The sequence below is a fragment of the Wyeomyia smithii genome, chromosome 2 (genome assembly GCF_029784165.1).
Source record: "Wyeomyia smithii strain HCP4-BCI-WySm-NY-G18 chromosome 2, ASM2978416v1, whole genome shotgun sequence".
In the NCBI taxonomy this organism is placed as follows: domain Eukaryota; kingdom Metazoa; phylum Arthropoda; class Insecta; order Diptera; family Culicidae; genus Wyeomyia; species Wyeomyia smithii.
In genome coordinates, this window is record NC_073695.1 from 103,053,630 (window position 1) to 103,077,188 (window position 23,559).

General features: G+C 39.2%; 5 protein-coding genes across 8 annotated transcripts in view; 4 read left to right on the forward strand and 1 right to left on the reverse strand.

The window, feature by feature from the left end:
* The first annotated feature begins 2,549 nt into the window (after positions 1 to 2,549).
* LOC129725012 (uncharacterized protein K02A2.6-like) lies at positions 2,550 to 9,454 on the forward strand. 3 transcript variants are annotated; one of them, XM_055680372.1, is made up of 4 exons: positions 2,550 to 2,682; positions 2,948 to 3,087; positions 3,798 to 5,506; positions 6,096 to 9,454. In XM_055680372.1, the coding sequence occupies exons 2-4, from the start codon at positions 3,072 to 3,074 to the stop codon at positions 6,126 to 6,128; spliced, it is 1,758 nt and encodes a 585-aa protein (XP_055536347.1). In that variant the 5' UTR covers positions 2,550 to 2,682; positions 2,948 to 3,071; the 3' UTR covers positions 6,129 to 9,454. The 3 variants fall into 3 exon arrangements, 2 of the variants coding, with proteins under 2 accessions (XP_055536347.1, XP_055536348.1); XM_055680373.1 differs by having other exon boundaries at positions 9,126 to 9,454; XR_008728000.1 differs by lacking the exons at positions 2,550 to 2,682; positions 3,798 to 5,506 and having other exon boundaries at positions 2,950 to 3,087.
* A 137-nt stretch (positions 9,455 to 9,591) lies between these two features.
* Positions 9,592 to 11,865, forward strand: LOC129719783 (uncharacterized protein K02A2.6-like). The gene has a single exon (XM_055671191.1). The coding sequence runs from the start codon at positions 9,592 to 9,594 to the stop codon at positions 11,863 to 11,865; it is 2,274 nt and encodes a 757-aa protein (XP_055527166.1).
* A 2,351-nt stretch (positions 11,866 to 14,216) lies between these two features.
* On the forward strand, positions 14,217 to 16,306 carry LOC129723542 (eukaryotic translation initiation factor 2 subunit 2). Of its 2 annotated transcripts, XM_055677822.1 has the most exons (4): positions 14,217 to 14,376; positions 14,599 to 15,082; positions 15,208 to 15,243; positions 15,522 to 16,306. In XM_055677822.1, the coding sequence occupies exons 1-4, from the start codon at positions 14,359 to 14,361 to the stop codon at positions 16,043 to 16,045; spliced, it is 1,062 nt and encodes a 353-aa protein (XP_055533797.1). In that variant the 5' UTR covers positions 14,217 to 14,358; the 3' UTR covers positions 16,046 to 16,306. The 2 variants fall into 2 exon arrangements, with proteins under 2 accessions (XP_055533797.1, XP_055533798.1); XM_055677823.1 differs by lacking the exon at positions 15,208 to 15,243.
* On the reverse strand, positions 16,187 to 17,477 carry LOC129723544 (uncharacterized). Its single transcript, XM_055677824.1, has 2 exons — positions 16,915 to 17,477; positions 16,187 to 16,851 (listed from the first exon to the last, which is right to left on the reverse strand). Exons 1-2 carry the CDS (start codon positions 17,348 to 17,350, stop codon positions 16,508 to 16,510), a joined length of 780 nt encoding a protein of 259 aa, XP_055533799.1. The 5' UTR covers positions 17,351 to 17,477; the 3' UTR covers positions 16,187 to 16,507.
* Positions 17,478 to 17,513: 36 nt separating this feature from the next.
* Positions 17,514 to 23,559, forward strand: part of LOC129723540 (uncharacterized) — a 45,917-nt gene continuing 39,871 nt past the window's right edge. The window contains exon 1 of the mRNA XM_055677820.1: positions 17,514 to 17,691. The gene's annotated coding sequence lies outside the window, so the exon portion shown is untranslated. The remainder of the gene's footprint in view (positions 17,692 to 23,559) is intronic.

Consider the following 23,559-nt stretch of genomic DNA (forward strand, 5'->3'; position numbering starts at 1 on the left):
AAGACAAAAACCATCAGTAATGCCGTTTGTGTTGATTTAAGCAAGCGTACATACCCATTAGCAAAGATAAGAACCGTTTTACGAAAATAAGTTAGTAGGCAATAAGCTCACATGGTGGCGCATGAGTGTAACGTTTCGACTAAGGACGAAGATTTTTTTTCGAAGAGGCACGTTTATTTGTCTGTGGTTAAGGGGTTAGTAACGAAAGGCTGAAACCCGAAAAGCTGAAATTCGAAAGGCTGAAAAGTATGTATCATAACGAGAGGCTAAATGCACAAAAGGCTGAAACCCCAAAAGGCTGAAGAAACGAAAGGCTGAAACTTTTGTAACTTGAATCATAATCGTTGAAAAATTCGGACACACGGATAGCAAATCTTTATAAGGTGACAGAGTTCAATGTTTGAGTATTAATTGGTTTGTGCAATGCAGAGATGCCAGATGTTTTTGAAAAATGTCTGCGACTGCTCGAAAAACCGGAAAAGTCTACTCGAAATCTGAAAAAAATCTATTCGTGAATTCGTTCGCGAAGGCAAAAGTCTGCAAAAATCTGCACATATTTTGAGATAACCTGTGCAAATGTAAGGAGACTCTGACAAAAATCTGCACAAAATATATAAAATATAGAAAATCTGCAAATATCTCCAAATCAACAAAAATCTGCACACGGACTTTAAAAATCTGCTTTTTGCAGACAAATCTGCACATGTGGTATCCCTGGTGCAATGGAAAATCAATTTTCGGCAACATTTGAATCTATACGCACTTGACTCTTGTACACGTTTCCTAGATGATTCAGGGCGAGACGGCCGAAGCCCTTTGTGTGCGCCGGCGACCCGCTGTCAGAAGCGCTGGCCACCGCGCGGTGTTGGGGGGGGGGGAGAAGGGCAGTTCAAGCTGTTTTTTGTTTTTCATTTCACTGTGCATATTGATATTATCGATATTTTTCATTCAGAAATGTTGATAGTTCTAATTGATAATACTGCGTTTGATAGTATAGAGCTATCCAATCATGCTTGTACTAGTGTATTGTACATAGGCTAGGTTCCGACAAATACCTTATAATACCAATATAGTTCACTCTCGAATTCCCCATATAATTTCGAGCAGACGCATAGGGGACACCCCCTCTTGGAATAAAAAAGGGTAACTAAACTCATTGCACAGTGGTGCAGTAACGTAATTTAGGCGGACATGAGCTTTTTGATGTGATTTTGTCGTTTTAAAGCAATAGTTTCTTCTAAGGCGTTGTTTCTTATACTCAGTCCTTTATTTATGTGCAAATGAAAATTAGGGTGGCCCTAAAATCAACGAAACGAAATAAAGTAACTTTTTTATTTGCAGAAATAATTGTATACATTCTTCGGTAAAATTGTAAATCAACTAATTTTAAGCAACTTCGTTATTATTATTTTTTGTAGCTATTGAATTTACCGATTTAGAGCAATTTGACGTAACTGACCTTGGGTTCCAAAAAAAAAAAACAGATTATTTGCTTTAATTTTTCAGTTCAAATGTAATAACAAAGTTTTCTTCGTTTAACCTTAAGAACACAAAAATACGCAACTTTTGACAGAAAAACATTGTCGATATGTTGTATAGGTGAAGAGTTTTTATTTTTTATATAAAACGTTCAATAAAAACATATTTTTAAGCTATTGAGGTCATCCGAAGAATACTCTGTTATAAAATTTAAACTGAAAAAATAAAGCCAAAAAACTGTTTTTTCGGAACCCACTCTAAGCCAGTCACGTAAAATTGCTCTATTTCGGTCAATTTAATGCTACAAAAGAGTTTTTTTTGTTGCTCAAAATTAGTTAATCTACAACTGTGCCGAAGAATGTAAAAAGTTACTTCTGCAAATAAAAGTTATTTTTTTATTTCGCCGATTTTAGGACCACCCTAATTATCATTTGCACATAAATAAAGGACTAGCTGTAAGAAACAACTTCTTAGAAGAAACTTTGCCTTTGATATAAAAAAAATCGCATCGAAAACCTCATGTCCGCCTAAATTGCCTTACTGTACCACTGTGCATTGTTGTTGCATTTCTGTGAGCGTATGACCATAGACTAAAGAGACATAGATATCCAAGTTGGGCTTCGCTGCATATAAATAAAAGTTTTTTCAGAGTTTTGAGTTCGACCGTAGTGAAGTATGTTCGAAATTGTAACCAAAGCCTTAAATCCAGAGAAGCGCAAGTATAATAATCGAAGTACCCTAGCATGATTACTACTTTAAGCTTATGAAATTTATTATTCTACGTAAAAATAAACCAAAATAATTTGTAAAATGACAATGAATGCAAAAACTGTTTGCGATGAATATTTTTTCGAGCAACTGAAAGGTATAAGTTATAACAATACTCATCGCAAAAAAAAATGTTTTTTTTTCTTGGTTCAAATTGACAGTCGATGACAGCTCATTCTGGTTCATTTTGACACTTACACAGCTTCGTATCCGTTTCTCCTAAAGACCTAGAGTTAAAGTTTTGCCGACTGAATTTCCGTCGATCTGGCAGCCATTCTAGAATTTCGAAGAACTAGCAACATTGCAAAAAGTAAAAGTCATTTCATGACTACTCGTATTTTCCAGTTTCATAGTTTTTTGTTTCAATTTGTTTTCTATATATAGTAATGCAAAAAATGAAGTGGTGTTTTCTATTTTGATCAAATCGAACATCAGGTAATTTTGAAAACATAATCTTTTTTCGGTTCTCCACCAATAAAAATTATCGCCGAAAATGGCTTGTGAATTTTTTAATAACAGAAACGACACATATTTGTAGCCTAAGTTTGGCGTTTTGAAAATATCAATCCGACAAACAAAGTTTTGCAGTTCCACTTTGTCGTATCGCAACCACATAAGTTACCTTTCAATATGTTTACTTTAATCTTTACCTTGTATACAAACATACTTTGAACAAGGCTCTTACTGTAATCCAATGTAGATCGACAATAAACGACATTCCTACTCTGACCGGCAACCAGCGTACACGGGTATCATTAAAACTCTGCCACTCGAGAACCTCCATCGACCACCAACAACGATACTACAGTTTGGCGACGAGGAAAATGACTAATCCATTGGGTAAGTATTCTGTAAGGAAAATCGAAAGATATCAAAAAAGCAACGGATTGATGCTTTAGTTAATCTGTATGTGGTAATGCCGGGAATTGAACTAGTCGCTTTAATGTGGAATTTCTAATCTGGATCTAGTTTCATTTAGCGAAATGACCGAAGAACGGGTAATTCTGTGATGGATCAGTCGCTTTAATGCGGTGAATAAAAAAAAGCCTGATACCATTCTGCGTTAGAGCAGGAAAGAAGTTTCGATACATCGCTTCAATGCGGAAGTTTAAATCATGTTCAAGCTTGTCAGCTTTCCCTCCGATATGGAAAAAGAAAACACTCACAACCATACATATTTATGTATAAGTGATAGGTCGAACAGATGACGGGCTCAAAAAACTGTGGAAATCAATTCTAAACATTTACTGGTATATTTTGCACTGGGAGGAGTGCTGCACTGTGAATGCTATAATGCGAGCCATAATAACCACCATTATGTGAGAGCGAGAAACGGAAAACTGACAGATGATAAAGTGCAAAGCAGTTTGATGTTTTACTCTGTTTTGTTTTGATTTTTTTTCATTGATTGTAAGTAATTTGGAACAAAGAAAAAGATTGCCTGACTAGGTGATTAGTTTCTTGAAACTAATGTAAAATTTGCATTCTCGGAAAAAAAAAACTGGAAAGAATTGGTGTAGTTATAGTGGTTTTGTTCCGATTATTTGCAGATATGATTCGCACATTGGGCCTACAGCTGCAAGCGTTTGATTATGTATCGTTCACCGATGATGTCGGCATCGAGTGGCGCAAGTGGCTAAGATCGTTTGAAACGATGATGCGAGCCAGCCGTATAGATGACGAAGAATGGAAGAAGGACTTACTGCTGCACTACGCAGGACCCAGTGTTCAGTTGTTGTTTGAAACTTTACCGGAGTTACCGGAAGTGGAAATGCGTGGACCGTTGCTCAATGTGGAGCGGTATTTTCCAAACATGACCGGCTACGATGAGGTCAAAGCCAAATTGAACGAGTTTTTCTTGCCAAAGGAAAATTCGACTTATGAGCGACATTTGCTTCGACAGATGCAACAGAAAGCGGGTGAGAATATTGATGCTTTCACTATCAGGCTCAGAGTCCAAGCGGAACGCTGCGGTTTTGGTGACAAATTGGAAGAGAACATTAAGGATCAAATCATCCAGAACTGTCAATCTACTGCTCTTCGTCGTGAGCTACTAAAACGAGGCGATGTAAGCTTGAAAGAGGTGCTTAGTACGGCTAAAATTTTCGAAACTGTTGCACAACAAGAGAAATCATTCACTAATGGAGATGGAATGAAGCTCCCAGTAAGTGAGGTCAATAAGGTCGATCTGACACCTTACTCCAGCAAAAGGATGCGATTCGCTGGACCAAATAATTTCGAATGTCATCGTTGTGGATACCTAGGACACCTGGCCAGAGACGATTCATGTCCGGCACGAGGAAAAACATGCAGCAAGTGCTTTGGCAAGAACCACTTTGCGAAGAAGTGTCGTACAAGGCATCCGACTAAACCGAAAAGCTATCCCAAGAGCGAACGCTCAGGAAACGAACAGACTCCCACGGTGAATTCAAAATCCAATGAAAACGAAAATTCACATACGGTGAAGCACATCGCTGATGATTCGGTTAACGACAACGCGGAATACATTTTCAATGTAACGTCTTGTAACAGCAATGCTGAGATGCAGTGCGAGATTGGCGGTGTATCAGTGTCCGCTGTGATCGACTCGGGTTCGAAATACAACCTGCTGAGCCAGTCAAATTGGGAGCAGCTCAAAGGCAACAAAGTGGTTGTATTAAACCAGCGACGTGAAGCATCTATGGAGTTTGAAGCATATGGAGGGCAATCACTTCCTTTAATTGGCGCCTTCAATGCAATCCTTAAAGTGGGAACTGCGAATACCATGGCCGAGTTCTATGTGGTGGAAGGTAACGGGAAAATATTGATCGGACGCGATACCGCAACGTCAATGGGTGTTCTAAAAATTAGTGCCCCTGTCAACGAAGTTGAAGCTAACCAGGACTCTAAAGGGTGCAGTAAACTGGGAACCATCAAGGACGTTATTGTAGACATCCCGATCCGAGCAGATGTCACACCGGTTGTTCAGCCGTATCGTCGTATACCAGTAGCACTGGAGAAATTGGTAGAAAAGAAAATTAATGAGCTGTTAAACAAGGGTATAATTGAGCCAGTTAACGAACCAGCAAAATGGGTATCCCCTGTAGTCGTAGTACCCAAGGGCGATGGCAGTGATGTACGTATTTGTGTCGATATGCGTCGGGCAAATGAGGCGGTTGAAAGAGAAAATCACCCCCTACCGACAATCGAAGATTTTTTGCCTCATCTGGCGAAAGCTAAAGTATTCTCTCGCTTGGATGTTGAAAGTGCCTTCCACCAGGTAGGTTGATAGTTGAATTTGTTTTGTCTATACCATATCAACATTAGGTACTGTTGCTTATACCAACGGGATCTAAAAAGGGAAATTTTCCGAAATAATAATCTCCCAATAAAACACGAACCGTTTACTTAATAGGATGATTATTATTTTCCTGTAACAAACACATACAGGATTTAGCAATTATTAATATCAAATTCTTAGTTTCTAATTTACAGAGAAAATCAACTTACGTTTAGTTCCGCTTAGTTCTATCACCAGATCATCGAAATTTATCCGTACTAATAGAATTTAAGCTTTTCCGTACTAAAATGTTAGATTTAAGGTTTTTTATAATGTTCACGTATCTTCTAATTTAGTTACCGTAGTATATAAGTAGCAGAACTTTAAGCTTAACTTCCCACGCAGAATGTGGTATATGGGTGACCGCACTTTCAACAACCTGTTATATTTTAGGTTCAAGTTAGTGATTTATTAATTAATCAATATTTTTACCAAAAAGTATGACTGTAAATTTTACCAAAAAATATGACTCACAGGAGGCACCAACCGTACTGTATATATAGTTTTAATTCTAATTTTAATCACTTAGGTTATTACTGCTTTCGCTCGTTTCGCTGGATGAAGAAGGAAAGACCAACTTTGCCGACTCACCGTACTGACATCGAGCACTGTCACTTCTTTGGAAATGCGCACGGCTCCGACTGTGTTGTTGTTCTACGACGGCGCGCTGTGCAGGGGTACGCCAACATTCCCCCCAGGTACGTCGAGCTCCAGGTCGGCTTACTATTCGTCGCGCCGTACATCTAGCACGGCCAGCTTGACCACCGGTCGATCGTAGATACCGCTCGCCGTTCTTACAGTTGCTGATCGAGGTAGGCCATCTCTGCCACGACAGACTTCAATTACCTTGCCTTTGGGCCAGCAGTTTCGTGGGCTCTTTGGATCAACGATTACCACTACATCGCCCATTTCAATCGCTTTCACATTAGCGAACCATTTCGCTCTGCGAGTGATCACAGGGAGGTAGTCACTTACCCAACGTCGCCAGAATTGGTTCGCGAGGATCTGTGAAGTACGCCAACATCGCCGTAACATGGTACCGCTATCTTCGAGTGTACACAGCGGTTTAGTTCCATCCGATGATCCCAGCAGGAAATGATTCGGTGTCAGCGCCGAAGCGGAATCGTTATCTATTGGAACGTGAGTCAGCGGACGTGAATTAACTAAATTTTCGATCTCGGTTAATGCGTTACGTAGCATTTCATCTGACAATTTATGGGGTGGCAAGATCGTCATAAGGTTCCGCTTCACAGTGCCGATCAACCTTTCCCAACACCCGCCCATGTGCGGTGATAAGGGAGGTAGGAAGACCCATTCGGTGTCTGAAGAAACAAACTCCTTAGCCATATCGTGCATGTTGAAAGACATCTCAACTTATTTCAGCTCACGGCAGGTTCAGGGCATAATGGCAAGCGGCAATCCGCCCGCGCATTCGCATAACTCCTCGCTCATCGATCCACGGGGTAAGCTTGTACAAAGGACTATTTTTAGGCAGCGTAGTGCCGTGAGTTCTGTGCTGTTTCTTCTGCAAAAGCGCGAGCTCGTCCGGATAGGCGTCTGCTTGAGCTTGCCGGATCAAATAGTCCTCAGCGTTGGAAATCTCCTTCAACGTTAGCGGACCAGTAGTTACTGTCTGCTTCATGAAATTTGCAATGTAGTTGCGAGAAAAACGAAAGACGTATGCCATTATGTTAGTCACTTTTTTCCAGCTGCTGAATTTACTCACGCAAAAAAGCGGCTTGGCTGTCTGAAAATGCAGTAGCAGGTACGGGCGTAGTTCAGTTTCAGTTTGACCATTTATTGACGGCTGACACGGCCAATTCCTCTCCGAGCGCCAAAGAAAATCTGGTCCTGTAAACCAGCGGTCTTCAGACGACATTACCGGATTATGCACCCATTTCGTGCCGTCGTCAGCCACGTTTTGTTTGGTGGGAACCCAGCTCCAGTCTGCTGCTTCTGTGGAGTCCAATATCTCGCTAACTCGATGTGCTACAAATTGCGTAAACCGGCGATGATCCGAATTAACCCAGCATATAACGTCACGGGAATCTGACCAAAATATTCGTCGTGTTATGTTGACTGATAGAGAGTCAGCAACGGCTTGCGATATTCGCACGCCGAGCACTGCTGCTTGCAGTTCAAGCCTTGGGATTGAAAGAAACTTTAAGGGAGCTACTCTGGTTTTAGCAGCTACTAAACTGCATTCGGTGGTTTCACCCTGGGAGAAACGTATATAGCATGCAGCGGCCATTCCATTTTCGCTCGCGTCGACAAACGTATGTAGCTCCCCTGCGGTACAACTTGCTGGGAGTCGCTTACGGTAGCAACGTCTAATTTTGAGTGTTTCTACCTGTGGGAGAACCTGGAGCCATGCACGCCACTTAGTAAAGAGTGCATCATCAATTTCTTCATCCCAATTTACACCGGACCGCCAGACTTCTTGGAGGAGAACCCTCAGGTACATCAAGAAATGTGCAATTAGCCCTAGAGGGTCGAACATGGACATCAACACTCGAAGCATTTCAGGTTTGGTTGGACGTCGATGACCCTGCAGAAGAGATTGTTCATAACGGTTCCATCCAATTTATAGGTAAAACATCGGATGCAGTGCACCACCACATTCCCAACACCTTTTCTGTTGCCAACTCCGGCGAGATGTCAAGATTCTTCTCGATGGTTCTGCCTTCATTCAAAGCTGCCAACACTCGTTGAGAATTGCTGATCCAGTTTCTGATTTCAAAGCCTCCTTGCTCGTGTATGAACCTCACTTGCCTTGCCAACTGTATTGCTTCTTCTTCCGTATCGACGCTTATCAACATGTCGTCCACGTAGTGACGCCTTTGAATGATGTCCGCTGCTTTTGGGTATTGTCCGCTCATTCGCTCTGCGTTTATGTTTTTTGCATATTGGGCACTGCTTGGGGAACAACACGCGCCGAAGGTCATCACGCGCATTACGTAGACTGACAACTGGCCGTTATCTTCTCTCCAATAAAAACGCTGGCACTGTTGGTCTTCATCACGAATCATGATCTGGTGAAACATCTCACGCAGATCACCCGTTAGGCCGATCGCTCCCTCGCGGAACTGGACGAGGATGGAAAACAGTGAGATTAGCTGATCAATTCCTTTTAAGAGAAAGCAGTTCAGCGACTTTCCAAACGACGTGGCCGCAGCGTCCCACAGAGAAAATCAACTTACGTTTAGTTCCGCTTAGTTCTATCACCAGATCATCGAAATTTATCCGTACTAATAGAATTTAAGCTTTTCCGTACTAAAATGTTAGATTTAAGGTTTTTTATAATGTTCACGTATCTTCTAATTTAGTTACCGTAGTATATAAGTAGCAGAACTTTAAGCCTAACTTCCCACGCAGAATGTGGTATATGGGTGACCGCACTTTCAACAACCTGTTATATTTTAGGTTCAAGTTAGTGAATTATTAATTAATCAATATTTTTACCAAAAAGTATGACTGTAAATTTTACCAAAAAATATGACTCACAGGAGGCACCAACCGTACTGTATATATAGTTTTAATTCTAATTTTAATCACTTAGGTTATAACTGCTTTCGCTCGTTTCGCTGGATGAAGAAGGAAAGACCAACTTTGCCGACTCACCGTACTGACATCGAGCACTGTCACTTCTTTGGAAATGCGCACGGCTCCGACTGTGTTGTTGTTCTACGACGGCGCGCTGTGCAGGGGTACGCCATCCGATTTTAATTGATGAGACATGCGAGTTAATGCTACAACAGTTGAGTGATTTTAGATTTCTTTGTTCATTTCAAGTTTTGATCAATATTAAAAAAAAATAAAAATAAAAAAAACTGGAATCTTTCGGTCTATAAACAAAATAAACGAACTCTATAGTTCTGTTAGTACTGAGTGATTGTGTTTTATTGTAGGTAGAAATATCGCGAAGGTCCCGTGAGATCATGACATTCATCACAAGCAGAGGCTTGTTCCGCTATACCCGACTTATGTTTGGTATCAGCTGCGCTCCTGAACTATTCCAAAAAATTATGGAACAGATTCTGAGCGGATGCGACGGCTGCGTGGTTTTTATTGATGATGTCCTGGTTTTCGGCGCTGATCAAGCGGAACACGATTTGCGACTGAAAATGGTTCGTCAGAGATTTCAGGAATGGAATGTCGTCCTAAATGAAGGTAAATGTGTTTATGGTGTACCGGAAATGAAATTTTTGGGTCATGTGTTGTCTGCTGAGTGTATTAAACCAGATACAGACAAACTAGAGGCAATCCGCTGTTTTCGGGAGCCAAAATCTGGGGAAGAGCTAAGAAGCTTCATTGGCCTCGTGAATTACCTTGGAAAATTTATTCCCGATTTAGCGACAATAACTTTTCCGCTCCGGCAGTTGACAAATAAGAAACAACCTTTCATTTGGGGTCGTGAACAACAAGAGGCATTCGTAAAATTGAAGGACTATATGATTCGTCCGACCACGTTGGGATATTTCGATGTTAATGATAGAGCCCAATTGGTAGCTGATGCCAGTTCGGTTGGCTTGGGAGCTGTTCTAATGCAGATGAATAAACAAGGTGCTAGGATCATAGCTTATGCTAGTAAGAGTTTATCAGATGTAGAGCAACGTTACGCGCAGATTGAGAAAGAAGCATTAGCTCTTGTGTGGGCTATCGAACGATTTCATTTCTATCTGTACGGCCGGTCATTTGAGCTAATTACAGATCATAAACCCTTGGAGGCCATTTTCAAACCAAAATCTAAGCCTTGCGCAAGAATCGAGAGATGGGTGGTTCGGCTACAAGCGTACAAAGCGAAAGTTATCTATCGACCCGGTAAAACAAATATTGCTGATCCATTGTCACGGTTGGCAATCAAAGATAACATTTCGGGTAAGACATTCGACGAATGCGCTGAATCTTATGTACATTGGGTGACCTCGAATGCAATGCCGGTAGCACTGAAGATCACTGAAATTGAGCAAGCGTCGGATTTGGACAAATCGATTCAATCGGTTAAAGTTGGATTGGAACAAGATGTTTGGTCGGAAGATGCTAGCTCGTTTAGGGTTTTCGCTACGGAATTGTGCTTTGCCAACAAAATTTTACTTCGGGGAACGCGTATAGTTATACCAGAGGCCTTCAAACTGCGAGTACTAGATCTGGCTCATGAAGGCCATCCTGGTATAACTATAATGAAACAGCGTTTGCGAGCCAAGGTGTGGTGGCCGAAGCTTGACACACAAGTCGAACGGTATGTAAGAAACTGCCGGGGATGTATGTTGGTAGCTGCACCCTCTGCACCTGAGCCGATGAAGCGCAGAGAACTACCATCAGGACCGTGGCAGCACGTAGCCATAGACTTCCTTGGACCACTTCCCTCGGGTCATCATCTGTTAGTAATTGTCGACTATTTCAGCCGCTATGTTGAGGTTGAAGTTTTTACTAAGACAGCGGATTCCAGCGAGACTATCAAGCGACTTGATCCGATTTTTGCGCGGTTTGGCTTCCCGTTTTCCATTACTTCGGGTAATGGCCGTCAGTTTTCTAGTGGAGAATTCCAAGAATATTGCGATGGGCATGGTATCGAGTTAATCACCACTACACCGTACTGGCCACAGCAGAACGGTGAAGTAGAACGGCAAAATCGATCTATCTTGAAAAGATTGACTATATGTCAAGCGACGAACGGCAACTGGATCGATGAACTGAACAAATACCTATTAATGTACCGTTCATCTCCACACTCGACCACTGAGAAGACCCCTTCGGAGATGCTATTTGGATACAACATTCGTTACCGTCTTCCAACGATACACCAACCAAAGAATACTGATGAAGAGACGGCTGATCGAGATAAGCAAATGAAAGAAAAAGGCAAATTGTATGCTGATGAACGTCGAAACGCTAAACCAAGTCTAATTTCTGTAGGAGATAAGGTTCTGGTAAAAAAGATGGCACGACCGAATAAGCTGGCACCCTATTTTGACCCTCAAGTATTCAGAGTATTAAAAAGGAAAGGTGGAGACGTCATAGTAATTTCGGAGGAAACTGGCGTCAAATACAGAAGACATGTATCACATTTGCAACGAATTCCCAGCACCAATGCTGGTTCTACACCGAATTCAAATGAAGTGGATGGACCGTCAAATTTGTATTCCCTCAACAGTGACATAGCAAGTGGAAGCGATGAACGATCAACATGTCTGGGTGAGCCAAATGTTTCTAGTGATTCGAGAACTAGACGTATCACACGGCAGCCAGCTTACATGCAAGACTACGTACAAACCGTGTATGAAAATTCTGGGAAATAAAAGTGAAAATACTCTCAAGGAAGCGTGCATAAAATTAAAAAAAAAAAAAATATCATCTAAGAGAGAAAGTGAATGTCGTATCGCAACCACATAAGTTACCTTTCAATATGTTTACTTTAATCTTTATCTTGTATACCAACATACTTTGAACAAGGCTCTTACTGTAATCCAATGTAGATCGACAATAAACGACATTCCTACTCTGACCGACAACCAGTGTACACGGGTATCATTAAAACTCTGCCACTCGAGAACCTCCATCGACCACCAACAACGATACTACACACTTTAATCACGATGATTTATACTTCACGTCGGAGAATTAAAAAGCACTAAAAGTTACCGGGACCTGTGTATAAGTTCAAGTGGCTCAAGTGGCAAGTGAGACACCGTATAATATGTCGATTGATTACGGTCACTTCGAACAAGCTACCCAATGTCCATGCGAAATTCCATGTGTCACCAACAGCCGTAGTAACTCAGAATCTAATCTAGTTGTCAACAGTAAAGAAAAACAAAATTTAAAATTCATCAGAAGCAAAAGACCAGAGACAATAGAAAGGAGATCTATGGCGTAATGAATTTTGTACCCATTTGAAAAATGAAATGTTAAGATTTTTTGAATTTATTGTTTTTCTTTTTGTTACAATCGAGTTCCATCTCTAGAGTTTTCGCATTTTGTAATTGCTAAATCACAATACTTCCCATCTACTAAGACAAACTTGACATGTCAAATCACTGTGATGAAGCTACTTTGGAGCATTCTGAATTCATGTTTTAGCAATAAAACATGAAAAACGTGTAAAAATAAATATACTCTTTATTGAACCTTATTGCAATACCTTTCAATGTGTTACCTTTCTTGTTCGATTGGAACGAGTTTTGATAGTTCGATTGGAACTTTTCAGAGACAGTCGTCCAAACTTTAACTTTAGGACTTTAGTTTCTCCCTCCCAGGTATGAACTAGCAATACTCAGAGGGAGAGATATGCGAAGAGAGTGTTGTGAGCCAAACGAACAAGTCAAAATTCGAGCCAACCGAACAAGAAAGGTAACACATTGAAAGGTATTGCAATAAGGTTCAATAAAGAGTATATTTATTTTTACACGTTTTTCATGTTTTATTGCTAAAACATGAATTCAGAATGCTCCAAAGTAGCTTCATCACAGTGATTTTTACCTGGTGGTTCACAAACCCGTTGTATGGTCTACAGAATAATGATGAAAGTATATAAAATTAAACATAAACATAAAATTTAACACCTTCACGGTTTTCACGGATGCACTTTATTATTCCCCACACTCAAAATATTTTTCACGTTATTGTTACGTGAAAGTTCCTATTCTTGTTCATTTTCTGTCATTTTGCATGATTTATGTGACAAACATAACATCTACGTGAAAATCACATGCTTACTATGTTTTATCGCGTAGCATCTACGTCAACTTGGCAACGTCAAACAGAATAAATCGCGTGAACTCTCCGTGCGAAAATACAAAGAAATCAAAATGGCGAAGCTGATGTCTGATTCAGTGTTTGAATATGAAAGGAATTCCTCGATGACCTTCCAATAAGTGAGCTTCAGAGAAACCATAAGAATTCGAGAGATTTCACACAGATTCAGTCCAAACTGCGAGGAATTTCCTGAACATAAACAGTTGTAGCTAATAGTGATGATCGCCAACGAATGTCGCAATATCATTTTGCCATTTTGTATGTCGTTTAATTCATTTACGAATTGGCGATTTTGAATGCCCGTGCGACTTATAATTAATAAGATAAGATTATTTCTGAAAACTATTCCTAGTTTCTAAAGAATTTGGGAAACCACATTTGGAAATTATACGTTGTACAAAACGTAGAACCAATCAGACAATCCAATGCTTTTCACTTTACCGGTAGTTAAATTCTACGTGAAACTTACATGAAATGCATATGTCTACTGAATAAGATTCACAGGATAAATCATCTCACCAGTTCATGATGAACTCGAATGACAATCACGTAAAATCTACATGAAAATGACAGTGGAAAATATTCACATAACTTTTCCGGTAATTATAACGTGAAAAATGTTTTGAGTGCAGGACTTCCACCGTCACCATCAGTTATACGAGCCGAATAAAAAGTTGATGAACATTGCGCTTTGAGAAGATATCTGGCACCTCTAATATGTGAAACCTAGTTGCCAAATCAGCGGTTTTTCTCATCGCTTATCTCTCCCTCTGAGGATCTCTAGTATGAACGTGTGATTTTTTTCAGTGTTAGTTATAGGTTTCTAGCATGTCAATTTCGTAGTTGATGCTTAACCGCGTGGCAACCAGGAACGTATTGAAAGCGAAACGTACGCATACCTGTCGTTCATCTGTCAAGTCAGAAAAAAAAATTTCTGATGCAATTTCATCAAATTAAAATTTTCTCAATTTTCAAAGAAATTTTGCTGATACATTGTTGATTCTGCTGCAAAAAGCTAACTTAGAAAGGAGTGAATCATGGCTGAAGATGATGCGGTAAGTTTTTGTACGATATTGTACTTTATTAGTAGATTATTTGTTCCGATAGTGAACTTAGAAATATGCCATGCTGGTAACTTTTATTTGGTAGGTAGGATGTCTCTTGTTTCGAGGTTAAGGTAGTTTAAAGAATTTTATGTTCTAATATATATGATGTTACTTGATAGGCTTATGTTCTCTTTGTGTATTATTAAAATCGAAGTGTATTTTCATTCGCAGATATTTGATCCTTCGTTGATGAAGAAAAAGAAGAAGAAGAAGACTCCATTTGATTTGGACGGTGCACTCGGGGTTGATGATGGTGCAGATGTTGAGACGCCCGTTGCAGGTGATAGTTCTACTCCAGCGGAAAGTGGCAATACAGTAGGATTGGATGGAGTCGCAACAAATGACTTGGATGATAATTTAGACCTGGAAAGTTTTGGCAAGAAGAAGAAGAAAAAGAAGAAGCCTTTCAATCTGGATGAATTAGATACAGCCCTTGCTGTTGCATCGGAAGGCAAAACCGAAGGCGAGAAAGAGGGCAAGGATGCTGGTAAAATGGATGATGCCGATGGTGCTGTTTTCAGCATTGGAGATGATGGACTGGATGACGATGATATGAAGATCGACTTCAGCATGAAAAAGAAAAAGAAGAAGAAGAAGGATCTAACGGAGTTGATGGAGGCTGAGGAAGCTGCTCGGGAGGAGGAGAAGGAAAATGGTATATATTTCTATCTATTTTCTACCTAAAAGTTAATTTTTTCTGAATACTATTCTGTGCATGATATAGCGTATTAAATTTTAAAGGTAGTTCCCCGTAAGCTATAAATGTTTTTCAAATTACATGCCTTACGGATAACGATGGAAGCGGTGCGGAGTTCGGTACAATATTAATTTTTATTTCATATAATACAGCGGTTTTTAATCTTAAAACATGACAGCAACGGTGGACAATTTTTTTTTCTATCTTGATGGTCAAAATTAATTTCCAAAAACAGGTAGAGATCTCTATGTCTGATCGTTATTTATCAACTATGTATGATAATAGTTAAAAGTTTTTTAACAGGGATTCGCTTATAACGTGTGGGTTAAAGACCGCTGATATATACCTAGACATCTATTTAAAAAATTGCGCTCATTCAGTTGTTATCTCTTCGCAGTGGATGAACACAGCACAACATGGGCTGGCTCGGACCGTGACTATACGTACGATGAGCTTTTGCAACGTGTCTTCGAAATCATTCTGGACAAGAATCCCGATATGGCAGGCGGACGAAAGCCTAAATTTGTTATGCGTCCACCCCAAGTTCTTCGAGTAGGCACGAAAAAGACCTCTTTTGCCAACTTCACGGAAATATGCAAAACTTTGCATCGACAACCGAAACATTTACTGGACTTTCTGTTGGCTGAATTGGGAACCAGCGGTTCGGTGGACGGCAATTCGCAGCTCATCATTAAGGGTCGATTCCAGCCAAAGCAGATCGAGAATGTTTTGCGACGGTATATCAAGGAGTACGTGACATGTCATACCTGCCGTTCACCCGAAACTCTTCTACAGAAGGACACTCGTCTGTTTTTCCTACAGTGCGAATCTTGTGGGTCACGTTGTTCCGTGGCCAGTATTAAGTCTGGTTTCCAGGCCGTCACCAGCAAGCGTGCTGCTATCCGAGCGAAAACGGCTTAGACTTTATAAGTTTTGTTTTTTTGATGGCTCCATTGTACCATTCAGTTGATTATGACCAATTAGCTCTGATTTTCTTGAGGCGAGAGGCAGTATAGAATGGGTTTGGAAATGAAACTAGTTGAAAGTTTGTTTCAAATTCGCGTTATGTTCTTTATTTACCGGCATGCTATGTCAACTAGAATATGTGCGCGGAAATATACATCAAAATTACTCAATTGTATAAGTTTCTATCTGGCTTAATTAAACGCACCTCATATACAACATGGAATAGTCTCAAAAGCTTCGAAATTCTTTATAGGGATGGGCGAAGGACGAAAGAACGAGCGGCTCACGATAAAATAAACTACGGTTTTTTTTAAACCGAAACAATACTGAAATAGACTCGTTCAAACGACTCGGTTTGCCACGATGAGGGAGTGGTTCATAGCCGCTCTTGGAAAAGGGCCGTTCTGCCCACCCCTATTATAGATCAATCCCGAGGGCGGGAGCATATCGCTGTTCATAGCAAAGAGCAAGGTGTGTTTTCCAAAACACTTCAGCAGATCTTCCAGGTGTATTATGGTCAGCATGCATACTGTAGGCATAAACCGAAACGCGATCCCAACGATTCAGGAACGGTCGACCAATAACGAAACATCGAGTGCCCAGAGTGAAATATTCCAACCGTTGCTGGCAGCGACTTTTCACCAATGATAACAAGAGTTTCAGATCTTCTTTGTCTTCCGATTTCTCTGGAACCTGCTCTTCATTAAGAGGACTGCGTGTTTTCAGAATATCCTCACATTTATTGGCGGAAATTAGATTCTCTGTAAAATTGAAGATATAATGTAGTTTATTTTTCAAGTTGATATATATTAAGTAAGCCTTACCTACATCCCTAACAAGCCCATGCGCGTAATGTACATCAACTATTCCGGATCCGTCGTCCAGTTTGTAAATATGTGTGTTATTCTCCTGCCGTACAACTCCCGGGCTTATTCGTCCGTAGATCATAACGTTTTTAAAATCGATCCCAAACAATGACCCTACATATGCTTCTTGATAAAAATTGACGAGGTTCATGTGAATTATCTGTAGGGGAATTACATCTTCAATGTGTTTCTGTTGACGAAGAACTCTTTTTTGTTTTCGATGATCTTGAATGCCTCTGAGGAAGTTTTCAAACTCGCATATATACTCATCATTGGTCAAATCAACAGTATCCATTGCAAAAGAAACGTTCGGTGTAACGTCCCGCTGCATTAAATGACGTGGGATCTGTTGCTCTACATCGTCAAGTTCGGTTTTAATCTGATCGAGATCCATTTTTTCTGATGAACCTTAATCAGCTGGCTTTGTTTATAGAACACCGGCATTTGTTTCGGGTTGGGTTACAATTCTTATTGGATAATATTTATAATCCACTCATCGCGCTCATCGCACTCATCTGACAGTTAACAGCGCTGCCAACCATAAATATTAGGTTTACAGAAGAAAACGTCAAAACGAAAAAATTGCAGCGACTGATATCGAGAAAAGCTGGTGAATTTCATCGTGATGGAGAAAAAAACTATTTAAATGATTTGAAAAGCTATTGCTTTGGCGAAAAGAGTCGAATTACAGAAAAGCTATTATTGTTGTGTAATATAAAGAGGATATTGTTGGCGGTAAGTTCTGATTTTGTGGAAAATTTCGGTTTTCGTGTTCTGCGTATTCAGTCCACGTAACATTTTCACCAGCAAACGTACCAAGCCTGTACTTCGAATCAATATGGCGGTTGTGTTGGAAAATATCAAAACATACGCAGCGTGTTTCACTTTTCGGTTTACGAAGTCTTCGAATGGTGTAAATGGTTTTTGAAGTATATTGAAGAAGCAGTGATTGCTAAAATTCGTAACTATATGTACATTCATGAAGAATCATTTGCATTCTCATTTTTGGAAAAAGATATACCTCTAGAAAAACATAGGTATAGTTGAACAAGCGGAAGAATCTTAATGCGAAAAGGTAAAAATTAGTTAAATCGCAAAAGAGTAATGCGCCTTTCGGTTTTGCGAGCTATATATCGCAACAGTTTATTTTACATAGGTCTTATTACTTATTCTACTGGAGATAGGATTATAGACACTATATATAGTGTCTACAATTGCTAATTTTATAGCTATATATAGGTATATTTTTATTTTATTTGTGTGTTATGGCTTGTTAGTCAAATGATCTATTAGTTTATTATTTGGGTGATCAGAAATGGTGAAAATGTTATAGCGAATTTCTTTATTCCACTGTGTGCGGGCAAAATTGCCGAAGAATAATAAAACGTCATCGCCATTTAAGACGCAAGTAAGAAAGAGATGCCAGATAATTGTTTACGAACTTAGCACGTGTGGTGGTGGGTTGAAGCTGACAAATTTTACAGTGCGCTTCGGGCAGCACGGCAGGTCAAAACTGGGTCAAAATCGAGCGAATAAAGAATGGTTTTGACAGCAGTTAGTGCGCTTCCAGGTCAAAACGAGGTGAGCTGGTGGAATAAAGAAATTCGCTATTAGTAAAAACAAATAGCTCTCAAATTTCTATAAGTAAAAACATCAAAAAATAATACCCGCAATTGTGATTGTATTGTCTGCAAATATATGTTTGACACCCGGCGTTATTGAATATGCCATGGAAAGCGCAATATCATAGCTACTCTGCAAATGAGTTTAAAGAGTAAATATTCAGCGGTCCTGGAATTCAAATCTTGTGTTCGAAGTGCGTGGATTTGTTACGTTCTATCGTACAAATTACGAAACATCGTGGATTACCTTATGAATTTTCCAATTCTATTAGTTTCTCCCAGCTAACATTTGCACATACGATTGCGCGGCTGTCGTGTCATATTTCGCGACTGGCGAGATAGTCTGTGGTTACATGCTAAACAAAGTTGTAGATAAAAAATTCCAACACTTTTAATCTGAGTCTGAAGATTAGTACAGTCGGACTCGATTATCCGGAGACTCGATTATCCGGAAACTCGATTTTCCGGAATTCGATTATCCGGAATTTCAGATTCGATTATCCGGAATTTTATTTTTTTGGTGTCCATTTTCAATTTTTATTCCGAAATTTTGCCTTTACCATCCCTTCTCTCATATTTGTTTCAATTTAAGTCACTTCCGGCATGTTTGGGACATGTTCGAATTAAGTGAAAATAATTAATGTCCAATTTATTTATTTTGCTTCTCAAGATTTTTCCTCTTCGCCTTAGAAATATTTTCTGGTTACGCCACACAAGTGAAACAAAGAAAAGAAATATTTATTTCATGTTCGTTAAGCGCAAAATTTCAGTATTTTTTCTGTGATTCGATTATCCGGAGTGAAATTTTTGTTGTTGTTCCGGATAATCGAGTCCGACCTGTAGTTGATATCTAGGAATTTAAAATTTATTTTATGAGTAATTGATTTACAGTAAGATTAAGCTTATGGACAAGAAATTACTTCGAATCATTTCTTCTTTTACCTTTCCCTTAAGTAATAAGTAAATTTGCTTTTTTTACATATGATTAATACTTAAATATCACACATCTAATTTTTGATGTTTTTTAGAAACTGCTTTTCATAGTGAACGTCTACAGCAGATGTTTTGAAATAACCCCTCCCTCAGTTAGTCTCACCAACTTTAAACGCTTTTCAAAGCTGTCGCAATCGGCATGCACGGATTCTGTTGGTATTCCATCCCAAATTCCCTGAATAACCGCTCTAAACTGTTCCAAATCGGAGATATAATCATCAAGCTTCGACGCAAGCAAGCGTATACTGCCGCTCCAAGCATAACTGTCCCAGCGTCCATAAGGTTTGCACAGAATATGGGACAGTTGTGCTTGGAGCGGCAGTATAGGACCAGACCAAAAAAGTCCATTGGGTTCAGATGTGGGAAGCTTGGCGATCAACTTTACACTTCGTGTAGGACTTACATTCAAGGTTAGTTGCCAAAATATTGTGGACAGATCCAATAAATATATTCTGATCGGTTGCAAGTTTTCGAATCGAACATTGTCTTTTTCGCTCACAACTTAAACTGCTTGCGGTGTTTTTGCAGATCGTGGCCGACCGGATCTTCTCCCAAAGAGGTTGTGTCGTTGGGTCTTGATGGTTTTGTAACGAAAGCTCTATCAATTCTCTACAATTAGTTCTCAGCAGTTGTCTGTTTCTGAGTTATAACGCTTTGAACATTTTAAAAAGTGTAACTAACATGAAAGTGCCTATTTGATTTTTTTTTGCTTTGGACTTAGCATTGTGGAGACCTGTGCTGCATTTTGGTTTGATGATCGGTGGCTTGCAACTAGAGTGGCCTTTTTTATATGGTCGTTTTTGAAGCTATCGATCTAAATGGGCGCCCGGCTGTAAAAGTTTCCTTTCGACCTCTACAATGAGCCACGAAAATTTGAAGTTGATCGGAGTTTAGTTAATAGATTTATAAAGCGCTTATATATTAGAAATCGACATATCGATATATTCAAATACACTTATATTTTTATAAAACAATAATGTTACTGTGTATCCTAATTTAAGTTGAAAATGATCTATAACTTTTGTAGTTTATTAAATAGTGCGGCTTTTGAATGAGATTGATATTTATTCGGCATGAATGAACAACATGCAATATAACCAGGTTCGTCTCTTTATGTATTGAAAGACAGTTATAATCTTTGGTAAATATAACACCACGCTCTGTGGTGTCGTTTACATCGAGTAATTTTCGGCAGAATATTGCTATTCCTTATTATTTTACTCTTCGGCTGGGTCACGGTCTAAAAAATCAATATTAAGTTCAAAAAAAAAAAAAAAAAGAAAGCATCGGTTTTGTAGGAAATGAGATGGAATAAATCACATAATAGTAACTGTTCAATAGGCTTGAGGTTTCGTATTTCTTAAATGCAACTAAATGTAGGGTTTGACTATAAAAACAAAAATGTCTCGTTTTTCGTCGTGATGAGTAAAAAGGGTCGCTTTACAAGCAAGCTCTTCAAGGAGGCTGCGTAGTAGGGTGGTTTACTGGTAAAACCGATATTTTTTTAATACCGAAGTACTGGTATTGGAGAGGCAAAAAACCGGTATTTTCGGTATTTTTCTTAAAATTAAGAAAAAACTTGTCACAATATTCATAAATCATTATAAGGCTAATGAATGCTACCCACTTAGGTAGGCGTTACAAATCACATAAAGGTGTATATAATAATACATTTAGACAGAAGCAACATTGAATTTTAATTTGCCAATACCTATTAATCAATTTTTATTTGTTCTGCTTGGATTCAGACGATGTGTTTGTGTGTATCGATAATATGTCAGAAAACCAGTGATGGCATGAACTCGTGCAAAGTTGAACTGAGTAACACTTCTCCATTTTTGAATCCAACTTGAATCTGCTTTCTCTCGATAGTTTGAGTTTTTTTGCACCGCACACTTTGATCGATTGAGTTTAAATGCGTGCAATGCATGCAGTGCACGATGTATCCAGCGATGCAGGCGATGATGTAACGCGATAAGTTTTGTTTTTAGATCGAATTTATGCTTTCAAAAGACAATGCAACAAACTGTTGCAGCAGACGCGGCGCGAATTTCATCGCAATTCGATTTTTATGCAATTGTTGTTATGCAGGATTTAAACTCGAATCTAACTCAAGTGTAATGCACTGTTAATAAGGTTTACGTGCAAACCGAAAATAAATGTGCAAACAAGTTTTAAAACTCACTTGGATACGAGTGCAAAGTCACACTGCCTACTCTGCAGAAAACTTCATATCAACAAAGCAAAACATTTATTTTCTAAGTAGAACAGATGATTTCTTTAAACATTCATACTTACAGAGGCAATTCGTGGATTTTGAACCTACCAGTTCAAGTTTGAAGCAGTAATCACAATAATGTCCGCGAAAAAAACGCAAGTCATTTTTCGTTTTGCGCTATTTGAAGGTAAAACTAAAAAATAATACTACAAGGTATACAGCCCTAGGGGTTGTAGAAATTCGTGCTACAAAACGCTGATGATCGCACCACCACCGCACAGTGGTCGAAAAAGGCAATTTGACGAACTTAATTCATTTGTGCTTAAACGGTTGATGTTAGACAATGTTCAAAAGAATTGTTCACAAAAATAGAACGGAAATGTTGATAAGAAATTTTTTTGATCATGGCCTACAATCATGAAAATAAAAAATCTAACTTTTGATACAGCGAAGATACATGAATAGTTTCTTTAGCAAAGCAAACCCCCTCAAATTTAGTTTTTCTAGCATAAGTTTTTAAATATTGTTTATTTTTTCAGTTTTATTATTAATTTTTTTTCAGTTTTATTATTAAATAGTACAGAGAGGATGACTTGTGTTTTTTTCGTGGACATTATTGCCATTACTTCCCCAAACTATAATTTTCAGAATTTTGTACCTAGTTGAACAAAAGTAGGTTCAAAAACCAAGAGTTGCCCCTAGTTTGTATTAACCCGAAATAAAAAATAAAAATACCGGTTTCTTACCGGTTTTTATTTTTATGAATACCGAAATACCGGTTTTTCGATAAGTCCCTAATACCGACCACCCTACTGCGAAGTCGCAAGTTTACAGAGTCCGCTTTGCTGAGCGGTCGTAGGTTCGAATCTTAGTAGAATCAAGCCATTCGATGACTCAAAGGACTTAAGGTTGGGTTTATTTTATTATGATTTTTTTTGTAAGATTTGGACCACTGCGATCATTATTTTGATCTTTTGTGGTAATTTTATTAAAACACCTTGGTGTGCTTCCTCTGAACAAAATAAGTCCCTCTTATAATAAACTGGTCAGAAGGACGCTCAACTAAACTTCTCCAGGGAATCATAATTGGTGATATTTGGCAGAAGGAACGTGGCTCGGTATAGTAGAGCAAGTAAGTGTGTAAAAGGAAGGGTGAAATCATTATACATAAGCACGGATAAAATAATAATAAGCATGCCACTTTTAATAGCGATATTGCTAATAACAGAAGTGCAGGATACAGCAGACACCCGGGCATATCTCACAATAGATCAACTATTCTGGTCGCAGTGAGGAGGTCCATACAGGAAAAAAGAGCTCTTTATAATCGCCGCGAACTAGATTGCGTTTGAGCGAATTATTCGATCATTAATTGGCTATGAAAGAATTGATTTCGTTTGATGCTTTTGTAAAACGGTTGAAGACGAGTGTTTGAGGTGCGCTGCTTTTGCTATATTTTATATTTTTGCATAAAAGTTCATAGACATTGAGAGGACAAGTAAGACTGGTTAGCAGGGTGGCCACCCAACCGGTAAAACCGGGAGAACCGGGAAAAAACCTGGAATCGTTTGGAACTGGGAAAAACCGGGAAAAAACCGGGAATTTTACTGAACATTACAAGCCGGGGTGAGATTGTGCCAGTGGGGGTGGGATTGTGCCATACAAACCCATTTTTTGTCAGCCGTCTCATGGCGATCACAAGACCAAAATTTCTCAAGTAAGTTTCCTCGAATACTTAAAAAAAGACTAGTCCTGTGACCCGGAAAAGAT

What these genes read in the sequence shown, in the direction of transcription:
- LOC129723542 (XM_055677822.1), top strand. An exon ending in GGAGGAGGAGAAGGAAAATG is followed by an intron (nt 15,083 to 15,207) that starts GTATATATTTCT and finishes TTCAAATTACAT; the next exon opens with GCCTTACGGATAACGATGGA. An exon ending in TGGAAGCGGTGCGGAGTTCG is followed by an intron (nt 15,244 to 15,521) that starts GTACAATATTAA and finishes ATCTCTTCGCAG; the next exon opens with TGGATGAACACAGCACAACA.
- LOC129725012 (XM_055680372.1), top strand. An exon ending in TTGAAAGTGCCTTCCACCAG is followed by an intron (nt 5,507 to 6,095) that starts GTAGGTTGATAG and finishes TTAATCACTTAG; the next exon opens with GTTATTACTGCTTTCGCTCG.
- LOC129719783 (XM_055671191.1), top strand. Translation starts at nt 9,592, where the DNA reads ATGGAACAGATTCTGAGCGGATGCGACGGCTGCGTGGTTTTTATTGAT.
- LOC129723544 (XM_055677824.1), bottom strand. Translation starts at nt 17,350, where the DNA reads ATGGATCTCGATCAGATTAAAACCGAACTTGACGATGTAGAGCAACAG. An exon ending in TGGGCTTGTTAGGGATGTAG is followed by an intron (nt 16,852 to 16,914) that starts GTAAGGCTTACT and finishes TCAATTTTACAG; the next exon opens with AGAATCTAATTTCCGCCAAT.